The sequence below is a fragment of the Mesocricetus auratus genome, unplaced genomic scaffold, assembly GCF_017639785.1.
Source record: "Mesocricetus auratus isolate SY011 unplaced genomic scaffold, BCM_Maur_2.0 Super-Scaffold_100047, whole genome shotgun sequence".
Taxonomy (NCBI): Eukaryota; Metazoa; Chordata; class Mammalia; order Rodentia; family Cricetidae; genus Mesocricetus; species Mesocricetus auratus.
The window spans coordinates 5,638,547-5,650,069 of NW_024429224.1; the positions used below are offsets into that span (position 1 = coordinate 5,638,547).

Below are 11,523 nucleotides of genomic sequence, written 5' to 3' on the forward strand. Positions count from 1 at the left end.
GAATCATGTCTGCGCCCCAGCCATTCTTTACCTCAGAAGCTGGACCCCATCCCAGAACAATCTTTAAAAGTTTATTTTACTGATCAAAGCAAAATAAGAAATAGCTCTTTTTAAAAAACTATTTTGGGAGAGATGCTGTAAGTGATATTTTGGCAAGAATACTGATACGTAAAGAGCCTTGTGCATTTAAAAACTTGCGGGTGTTTGCTCTGGCACTAGGCCAGAGTGTATTTGGAACAAATGCCAATCAACCCCACTCAGATCTGCCTTTCCCAGCTTTCTCCTCAGAAGTCAGTATGTCCTCCATCTGTGACAGTATGTTGGGCGATGGATGAGTAGGGCCAAAAGGAAACCTAAGTTCTTGGGGATTTGCAAACTAGCACTGGCCCAGGCCTCATAAACTCTCACCCACCTGGGAGCGACCTGAACAATGGCAGAGTCTGCCTGCTTATAAACTGCTGTACTGGCCCTGTTCTGCGGCCAGACGGCAGCACCGTTCCAAGGCAGCACCCAACTTTTCGGTAAAAGGCAAAGTGAAAAGCTTACCAGGCAGTTTCGTATCTGGACTAACTTTCCTAAATTCAAAGTGTCCTTTTAAAAGGATGGAAGCAGAGGAAAACCCCCAGTCTGTATTTTTCTGTCATTTTACCAAAACATACCGGGTGCCAAGGTTAAAGCAAGCAGAGGAAATCCCTGGCACTCCCCATCCACAGGCCTTCCTGATAAATCGTGTGGCGGAGGAATAAAGGATTACCTTCTGTATTTTTTCATTACACTTTTCTTTTGTTACAGAATACATAAATCCATTGTGGCACAATGTAATATGTATCACCACGCTACACCTGCGGACGCTTCCGCGCGGCTGCCATGTCTGTGCAGTCAGGAATGATAAGTGAACCACCCGTGAATGTTAACGATAGTGATCATTCTGAGGTAACTCGGCTCTCCATCTTCCTTTACAGCCTCCAAGCTGAAGCCAGGGTAGCAAGGTTCACAGGAGGAAAATGAAAACAACAGTGAAGAAAAGAGGAAAAGCAGCACTTGGACTGTGCATCCACGAGTGTGTGCTCTCTTACTCTGGGGCTCCATTTACATAAAGCGTGCACATTAACAGGAGAAGGTGGCTCTGCCCAAGGACCACACTCAACTCATCTAGTCAGTTTCCTCCTGGCAGGTCCGCAGTCCCCTCTTTACTTCCAGACAAATGGAAAGCTTGGCTCTTACTTGGGTGTGCAGCCCTAGAGGGTTCTGAGTGACATACACAGCATTCTGAAGGCAGAGTGCAGGAGCAAGTGGTCTTGGCTCCAGCTAGGCAGGACTGCTAAGTTGGGCTCCCATTTAATAAACAGAAATGGAGATCCGCTACTACAGTTCTCAGCTTGACTTCCAAACAGTTTGGATTTTATGCCTCATTTCTTTACATTCAGTGTTTTTTATGGGCTTTCTAAAATACCTCCCGCAATACATCTTTTAAAACTGCTCTTACTGCACAGAGGGCATCAGATTTGAGGCTGCGAAGACAATGGACTCATGGGCAAAGCATGCTGACAGCCCTGCCTCCCTCCCCTGGACTGGGACTTCTTTGGGGAATCTGGCCAGGATGGACAAGTAGGTCACACACAGACCCAGTTTCTTGGCTCAGGACAGGGCATCCCCGGACACTGAGCAGAGACAGCCGCTCTCCTGCACCTCTGTGGGCTCCCTGTGTAGGTACAAGATGAAACTCCATATCAGAGAGTTGACTAAATGCTGCCTGAGGAGTTTCAGTCAATTCAAAGCTGGGTCCTGTCAAGTCTGTTAAGCACTGAAGAACGCATGGACATTTAAAAAGAGATCACTCACTCAAGGAGCTCAGTTCTGTGCCTGTGAAAAGAGGCTTCTGGGGGAGGGGAAGAAGCAATGAAGCCCAGACTGGCATTGAACTTGAGACCTTCCTACTTCAACCTCTCAAGTGCTAGGATTATAAAGTTATGTGACTGCTTCAGATTTACTACAGTATTCTGAGACTAGCATTAGTCCTGGACAATGAGTGCTTTTCTAAGAGGTAAACCCAATTTAACAGAGACCCTCAGGAAATAGGCCACAGGTCCTCATCCAAAAGCAAATTCTGTACAGAGTCAGGGCAGAAAACCAACAGAGAAGGCAGTTCACTCGGAAGAAACACACACAGGCCGCAAGTGCAATGCCCTGTGAGCAAAAGGCTGTGATATATGAGCACTTCAGTTTCCCCTGAGATGAAATCCCTTCACTTGAGAACTGTCACAAGGGTCAAATACACAATGCATGCTAGGCACCCGGCACTGAGGGCAGCAAACAGGCAGAGGTGTTTCCTATTCTGGCTCTCTGTGTCTGCCATGACCCAAGTCATCACCCCAAAAGAAGAGGCCTCATACAGTCTCTCTCTGCTCTGGCTCCTACAAAGCCTGTTTCCTGGGAGGGAGGATGGATGGATAGAATGGATTTCAACACCTACAGCAGCACAGGGGCATTAAATTGTGTGATTAGCTGCTTGGTGGCAGCATTTGGGGCAGTCAGTAAGTAGCCTTTGATCCAGGCATCAAAACCTCTCTGAAGGACAGCATTCTGGGCTCAATGTTGAAAGCTTTCCTTTGTCAGCGCAAAACTCTGAAGCAGCTTATCTCAGTGATTTTCGGGGAGGGGGGCTGTCAGGCAATAGAAAAATCAGTCATACTGAGGGGAAATCCGGTGAGAATTAAAGAGGTCTTACACTTGTATAATAGACATTGTTTACCACTTATCAATCCTCAAAATAACAACAGCCACCACTGTTTACAGAACACTTACTACGTGACCAGTATTAGACCTATATTCATGCATTCAATCCTAAAAGAGCACACATGCCATTTTCTAGAAACAAGGCTGGTGGCATCAGGAGTCTCCTGAGGCAGAACTCACACTCACCCTATTTCGGACCAAGAGGTCAACAATATGGTCCCTAACATATGTATACAGTTTGTGGGAGGGAAGGCCAAAGTAGGTAACGGACAGCTGCTCTCTATGTACACATGGGATACAGCACACCTAACGAGCCACACTCAGGAGTCAGAGGAGCTTCCTCAGGAGAGATGTCTCAGCGTCACACCACGCCAGGGAGAGGGAGCAAGAACACTAAGGCGGCGCACACCCAGCAGTAGGATACAATGGCTGGTTTGAGGTCAAGCTCTGCCTTTGTTGAGTAAGCCATATAGCTACTCTGGCTCCATTTCTGCACAAGCAAAATGGGATGATAATTCTTGAAAGTGTTTGTGATAGCATCTGCCAAATAATACTTAATAAGCAGTAATTAACATTAGCTATCGGCTGGTCTTTACTAAAAATGATATATAATGTTCAGGCATGGTAACATACACCTGGGGCTAAGGATCTTCAAGTTTCAGGTCAACCTGGGCTGCACAGTAAGATCTTGCCTCAAAAAACAGCCAAACAAAGGAGTGATATATAACAAGAACAGCATTTCTGAGCATTTACTCATTCCCACAATCCCTTCCCTGCAGAAGGGCAGGTGCTATTATTGGTCCCAATTTATAACAGGAAACCGACAGGTTAAGACACCCGCCTGGAGATACGCATTAAGTTAATAAGTTATATAGTTAGCAACAAGTCCTACGGGAGCCACAATTTAACCCTAGATTGACTGTACACCTCCTAGACACTGAAGCCTGTGTTGCTTGTTTTGTTTTTTTACTCTTTTACTGCGTAGTGGAGACTGAGCGAGGGACTCATCGCAGGAGACTTCCTGAGAGCGATACATCTCCCAGATGGGAACCAATGACTGACCTGTGGGGAAGGTTTACAAATATGCTGGCTCTCAGATCCTTTCTAAAGAGACCCTGGGAAACGTCATGGTTTCATGAAGCATGGTCTCAGTTTCCAGAGGTGGGGAAAGGTGCCAAGAGCAGTGTTCTGTTCTCTGGTCCTGACCAGTTCACAACAGCAACGGAGATGTGTTCCTCTGGTTGCCACCTGCTCTGGCCCCCTTCCATGTGTTCATTCCCCAGTACTCCAAGGTAAAAAATGAAAATATATGAGCAAGAGAAAAGCCTTGCAATAATTGCAGCATGCCTGCTTTAAAGTCAGCCCCTGGGGCATCACCTTATCCACACAGGGAGTTGACGCTAGTGTGAATGCCAGTTTGTTTTCTCTTGCACTGACCATGTTTTTTGAAAGATCAAAGCACATTGTGCAAGCATGCGATGTTTGACATTGGACAAAGCACCTTTTTTCAAAACAGACATTTTCCAAAAACGTAACTCGCTAGACTAATGGGCAGTGAGAAGCCAAAATGACTGCCCTCAGCCTTCTCCTTGTGTATCTTTGCCAGAGTCCTTGGGACTTGCCAAATCTGGTCATGCCTGCTTAGCTTGCTCGAATGATTGTGCCAGAAAAGAAAATAAGACACAGATGTATTTGAGCTCTTTGAGATGCCAGTAAGAGAGACAGCTAATGGCTTCATTTCGACCCTCCCCTTCCAGCTGGGCACAGGTGGGGATAATGAGGTCCCTCTCCCTAATCAAACTCAATTATTTACTACTCTATATAACCGTAAAGACATTCACATTCCGTTCAGAATATAAAACACACTGTGGGCTACTTCCAACCACTGCCACTGGGTATTTATAACAAACTCAAGTGGCTAACAGTTTGCCTTGGCAGGAGTTTAAGTGTGTAAAGTTTTGCAAACTGTTTCTGTTCAAATATGTCCTGCTGAAATGGTGTCCCAGGCGGGGTTCTATAACTGTCAGGTCAGTGAACTGCATAACATGTGAGAATGTATTCACCATGCAGTGCAGACAGGATCTGGAAATCAAACGCTTCGTTCCACTGCAACCTTCTGAAGCATCACGGCTGTTTCAGCAGCAAGACTGACACTGTATTAATAAACATTACGAGTCACTAGCCTGACATGTACACAGCAGCAGCTGACAGACTCCAACGTAAGCTGAGGGAGAGCAGAGGAAATCAAAATGAGACACAGGAACTGAACATAGCCAAGGGGCTTCAACATGAACTGCATTAACTCAGAAATGTGAATCTCAAACTTACAGGAGATACAGTAACTACAGCAACAATCTGGTATAATTTTTGGATATTGAAGTAAATTGATTGCTATCTAAAAACGTATGCTTTTATTGTACAAATAAAGCATGCCCTGGCACACTTTCTGCAGACAGACATTCCAGTGAGCAAAGCATACGTACAAATTTGTCTGACCTTTAAACTCTTAGAAGTATGTAATTAATTCTTTCTATCTTTATTATTTGTTCCAGTATTTCTGTCACTTTAAACAGAGACAAAGAAAAATGTTTTCTTTCCTCGAGACAACTTTTGCCAAAAAGGAAATCAAGTCAGATTTACAAATACAAAATTCAGCAGTATGTTCCATTTCCATACATGAAGACAATCTGGACAATGAAAATGTTTGCTCATACAACAGAATGGAAAGAAACAACATGCAGTTGGTCCGGGCAATTCATACCCAGATTGCCAGGCCTGATTACAGAGAACAAGCATCTTGTTTTTTATTTTGTATTCCATTTTAGTGCTGCCCCTTCCCAAATTGGGTGATCTTGCTCTGACCCTCAGCTTAAAGGTTTTACAAAGGAGTTGCTTATAGGAACAAAGGCAGAGGTTAAATACATAAAAATTTTATGTTTGCCTTCTCTTCTTTTTTTCTTGCTCTATCCATTTTACAGAACACAAGGAAATAAGCTAAATGCTGCCCCTTTTGATAAAGGACCAGCCATTTGGTGTATATTTTGGAGATATCACCAAAAAGTTAAAAACTACAGGCTTTTAAAAGCCTTCACATAAGAAAGAGTAGTGAACTTGGGAATGACTCTAACAAAAGCTGCTCACCATTCCCTTTGAGTGGAGCCACGTGAAGCCTAGGCAGCTTTGGGGAGCCCTCTGGGCCATGTTGGCTGTTCAAGGCAGTCCAGCTTCCCACCTTCTACACAGCAGAACTGTAGCTAGACTCTATTAGCTCACTCATTATATTAAACACTGTAAGGAAAACACAAAGGAAGGTAGTGCAAGAGCCTGAGTGACATAGATCTGTCCTGGATTCAGAAGTCCGCTTTATTGGCCTGAATGTTTGTTCCCTAGGAACCCTCCTTCCTCACTTCACAGCAAGGTCTGCTTTGCCATTGCTATTTGTGAGCTCAATTCTACGTGAATGAACACTGCTGGAAGAGGGGAGAAACAGAGAGGTAGGGTCCTTTCTTGTACCACCATATCTCTAGAGGATCGCTGGGTCCTGGTTTGGTCACTACTAGCAAGGAGCACTTCTCCAGATGCTGGGCAATATCTGAGATCCAACTTTTTATCTGGCTTTGGACATCAGTCAAAGATAGTCCTAGGGCTGCAATTTTAGTCACTAGAGTGCTTGCCCAGCAGGCACAAGGCTCTGGGTTTGATCCCTAGCACTATATAAACCGGGCATGCTATGGATCAGTTGTTCAAAGTCACCTCTGACTACTAACCAAGTTCTAGGTCAGCCTCTCCTGTTATTCCCACCCGCAGTCTCTCTTCTTCCCACAGTTCTGATACAACCACCCATCTTTACTGCTTGGTTTCAAAGTAGTTAGGAGTAAGCACCTTAGGCAACACACACTTACTCCGTAAAGTCAGTTAGAATCAGCAGCTAGTTTAGAAACTGATCCACCAATGCACCTGGGAAGCAGGCTGTTTCTGTTAGGAGTTCCTAATTTTCAAATTGGTAGAGAAATCAAGTTTCCCTCAAAGAGCAGCTCTATGTCCTAGGGTTTCCTGAGGCCTATGGGATTTGGGGGGGCTGGCTAGACACTGGCTTCACTTACAAGGTATATTAGAAGGCATCCAACTCCAAATTCATTTCCACAAAACATTCCAGTAGAGAATCATTTAGGTTTTTTTTTTCTTCTAATAAATGAAGTCTATTTTGCTATTGCCAACCCATGGCTAACTGAAGCAGGGTTACTTTTTTCACTTCTGTCAGATGAGGGTAGAAAATAATAAAAACACAATGTAAATAATTATAAAATCTAATAATTCATAATCTTTGCAGGATAGAATGAAAGGAAATTAAATTTAAATCTCCCTTCCCCCTGGTATTAATCTGCACAGTATCATTTTCTGAGGTCCATAGCCCTCCACTTCCAGGAGTCAACTATTAAATTTATAGGCTGAGCTTCAGAACTTAAGTATTTAATTTCAGCTCAATGAAAATCACATACACATACAAAAATCATATGCATTTATATGGAGACCTATATGTGATTGAACTAAAAGAAAAATTAATGTATAAATACACACATTCTATAAACATGTATGCACATTTTATAAATATGCATGTGCTTAGGTCACTACCAATTCTGGTTTCATGCCCCTCACACCACCCAGCTAGCCCTCACTGGACAGAAGTGAAAGGAAATCAGCCTGTTAGAAAGAACCAGAAGCTGACCAACAAACCCAGCCATCCCTACTACCTCTGCATCGCCTATGGCAACCTTCACACTATAATGGAGTGTTGCTACAGAAACAGTATGACACACAGGCCTAAGACCTTTACTGTATGGCCTTCACAGGAGGTCTGCTAATGTCTGGGGTAAGGGGGAATGTGGAGGCTGCATATGCCAGCAGCCAGAGCTATTTAACATCACTAATGGATCAGCAAAGGTCAAATTCATCACTGCAAGCAGATGCAAAGTTTGCTAAACAGAAAGACGGTGTGAGAACTCAGAGCACATAGGGTGCTTTACTGGGGGCAGGCTATCTCTGTAAAATGTATGCTCTTTGGTGTCAGAAGCATGTGTGCTCAGGTACCAGAAGGCCCACCTTTGTGTAGATCAGTCAGCAAAAGCAGGAACCACACCTGTCCTGCCTTACTGGGGATGGAAAGAAGGTGACAGAAGAGAGGGCTCTGCTCTAGGTATAAGACTTTCAGTTTTGTAACTAGAAAGTCCTGGGCAGAACAACAGGAATTAGTCATGCTAGCAACAAGTATGATGGGACAAATACACACAACAATTTTCTAGTAGAGAAGGTTTGCAATTGGGGATACATTATAAATCATTAAATTAAATTAATGTGCTGGTAATTAAAAGTACCATTCATTCTTTAAAGGAAAATAATATGGCAATCACATTTCCAAGACTCAAGTTGGCAAGTAAGACATTTAACTCTCACTAAACCCAGAATCAACTTATTTTCAACAAAACACTGGCATCAAGATTGTTAAATTTAAATTAACACTACCACTTACTTGTATTTAGTGTCATGTTTTAGGTTGTGTAAAATAAGGAATTTATAGTTAAATCCTTATAGAATTTTATAGCTAAAGTTTTATATTTGTATGCATTCAAGTGATACTATATTAAAACTAATCTGGGGAAACAGTGAGGCTTAACAATGAGCCTGAGTTTATGAGAATTTATGACTTAGGTTAAGAACATTCCTGTTGTCTAGATTTGATAGGTGAGAAACTAAGGCACAACAACGTAAAGTGGCCAATGAAGTTTAGAGTCTCTAAGTTCAGAAGGCAACTCAGGGCTTCCTGATACTCAAGGTATAGGCACAGACCTGAAGATTCACCTGTACCTTCTCCACAAAGTCCTCTACTGTGCCAAGGACATAACAACTTAGTCACACTGTTCCCTTTCAAGTCTTCAGGAAGCAGATGGTCTTGTTCTCTGAGGATGTCTCTTCCTAAGAGGGCATCAATGCCCCCACCTGCCATGTTCAGTGAAAGTTACTCCATTGGGCCTTTTGGTCTATACGACACTGACTGAATAGGGGAAGGGGCAGAGAAATGCAGCAGCAGCAGCAAACTTATCAAGGGTTCATGTGTCCAGTTTTATTACGAAGGCGGATTCACTGGACAACTTCTTAATTATCTTAAAAACTGTGTAGTTTAAAATTATTCTAAGTATTCTATAAAGCTGCTGGTTTTGTACTTCAGAAATGAAAATGTGGGGGAAAATGCTGTTATATAGATCAAACCTGACCTGAGAGGAGAGGAGAGGTGTCTACTGGGGAAGCTGGAGACTGCTTCCAGCTCATTTCAGACGCCCACTGTTTGTTCCTGCTCAAGAAGAGAAAGATCCAGAATGCTCATATAGCTTATGCTACACAGTCCCATTTTCCTAAGTCTCAAAGGAATCTGTTTTAAAGGGACAGGAGAAGGTTCTTCAAGGCAATCCCTCATTAGGATCATGAATTTGCAGGTCTCAAACAGCAGGGGGTGCCAAAGGGATCATTATTAATCCCAGGAGATGGCTAGGAGAGGGAGTGCAGTGGCCTAGGTTAGAAACTTTGGTTAGACTAAGTGTGTGGGATCACCCTCCGCTACTGGGACTCAGCAGCTCTGTGGACTCAAATGAACAAAGATGAATCTTCATCTCCACATGCAATTAGCATTCCCCTGCATGGAAAGTGGAGGCAACACATCACAGCAAGGCGAGCCATGCGGGTGCTGTTCATGATCATCTTAGCTAACAGTACTGTTTACTACAACGGGTGCAGAGTCCTGAAACAGCACTTGAGACTCATCACTGCTCTCGGGCTTTAAGAGCGATAGCTAGGTAATCTACAGGAAAATCTAGATGTATCACAGATCTGTTTAATGATCTGCTGACTTTCAATGTCGGAGATATATTCCAATGAATTTTATTTTATGTATGTGCACACACTTTTCTGAGCAGGTGTTTTCTAGGCTTCACCAGACTGACAAAGGCACAGAAAAGGCTAAGCATAGTCTAAGGGAAGGCAACTGAGGAAAAATCAAATTGGATTTGAGCCAGTTGGAGAGAAAAGGTTTTCTTAAGTCACAACAGAAAAATGAAAAGCATGCATTTTCATTTCCTTGACTAGAAAGAGGCAAACCCAAATGTTGCTTCCCAGGCTCCTTGTCACCACTGCTCCCAGAGGCCATATGTAGACATGCTATTCCTAGATCTACCTCACAGTCTGTACTTGCTGTACATGCCCTTAGGTGCAGAAGCATGAAACAGCAATGCACATGTTCCCAAATCATTTCTGCAAGTAGTCATGTGAGCAGGTGTTCTAGGTACCACACATAATTCAACTGATGAACAAAACCAGTACCATATGCAAAATGCTAGAAGGCCAGGGTGAGAAAAATAACAGGTAGTACTCACATTCGAACAAAGAGTGACTCTTTGGATGTCAGACCAGGAGATGAATACTTTTCAACCAGGGCCAAAGTACTGAAGCCAAACTTATGAATGGGCTCATTGGAATCCAGCGGTGGAAAATCTGTGTCTACCTCCCCATCATCTTCAGCAATATGCAGGCAGTAGGCACTGACGTTGTCACTGAAAGGAAAACCATAAAGGCAAATGAGTACCATAGGAAAGGGAATGCAGACCAGACGGCACGGAGCCCAGCCCACATCCTGCTGCTCTCTATCCTCAGCCTGGGATACACTGAGAACCCCTAACTCCAATTCGTTGATAAGGAGAAAACACTTGGCAATATAACAGGTGTCCTCACATTGTGATATTTTTCCCAACACCAACTTGACACCTGTTAAGAGATAAGACCTAGAATTCAATCCTTGAGATGAAAAATGAGATTTAATGTCAGCCTTATATAGCTGGGCACTGGTGGTGCACACCTTTAATCCCAGCACTCAGGAGGCAGAGACAGGCGGATCTCTGTGAGTTCCAGGACAGCCAGACTTAGAGAAACCCTGTCTCAAAAAACAAAACCCAATCAAACAAAACTAAAAACAAACCCAGAAACTCACAATACAGGAGGGGAGGAAGCACTACAGCATCTCTAAGATCACAGTCACAAACAAAGGAGGAGGACTGGGGGGGGGGGTGCGGCTTTGATGCACAAGTAAGGCTGGTAACCAAGACCAGCCACACAGCACTCCTTCCTTAAAGAGTAACTGACTCTACGGAGGATCCGACTCTAAACACCACAGACCCTTGGTGGAGACAAAGTCAACGGCCTGACTTACCCGGACACTCACACCCAGTCCTTCCGAACGCTTCTGGACATGGTCAGGTTCTCTACCACGTCTCGCCAGAACTTTCAGATTCTAGCCTTGTCCTTTACAATCAACAAATACCCATCCCCTTGAGGGACAACAAAATGGCAATTTGCTCTTAATGACTAGTTTTCAGATTTAAAAGCTGAAATCAGGGCTGGGGGTGTAATTGGTAGTGTTTGTCTAGCATGCATAAAGTTCTGGGTTCAATCCCTAGCACTGTATAAATCCCAGAACTCAGAAGGAAGAGGCAGGAGGATCACGAGTTCAAGGTTATCCTTGGCCATATAGCTAGCCTGGGACACACGAGACAATGAGAATATGCAAATTTAGTAAGTAAATAAACGAATGCTGAAATCAGTGTAAATATTTTAAGACAGCAAGCTCCAGAATGGACTGGGAAATCGGAAACCTGCTAGCATTTAGGCAAGCTGGTTTCAGGAGCATAATCTAACAGTTCAGAAAGGAGGAGAATTTTAAATTCTACAGCTAAAATTTGGTATTTT

General features: G+C 43.6%; 1 protein-coding gene across 8 annotated transcripts in view; it reads right to left on the reverse strand.

The window, feature by feature from the left end:
* Mapkap1 (MAPK associated protein 1) overlaps positions 1-11,523 on the reverse strand; it is a 218,349-nt gene that overhangs the window by 89,948 nt on the left and 116,878 nt on the right. For all 8 annotated transcript variants that reach the window (XM_040735547.1, XM_040735550.1, XM_040735549.1 and 5 more), the window contains one exon: positions 10,158-10,334. In XM_040735547.1, coding sequence (XP_040591481.1) covers positions 10,158-10,334 — 177 coding nt within the window. The remainder of the gene's footprint in view (positions 1-10,157; positions 10,335-11,523) is intronic.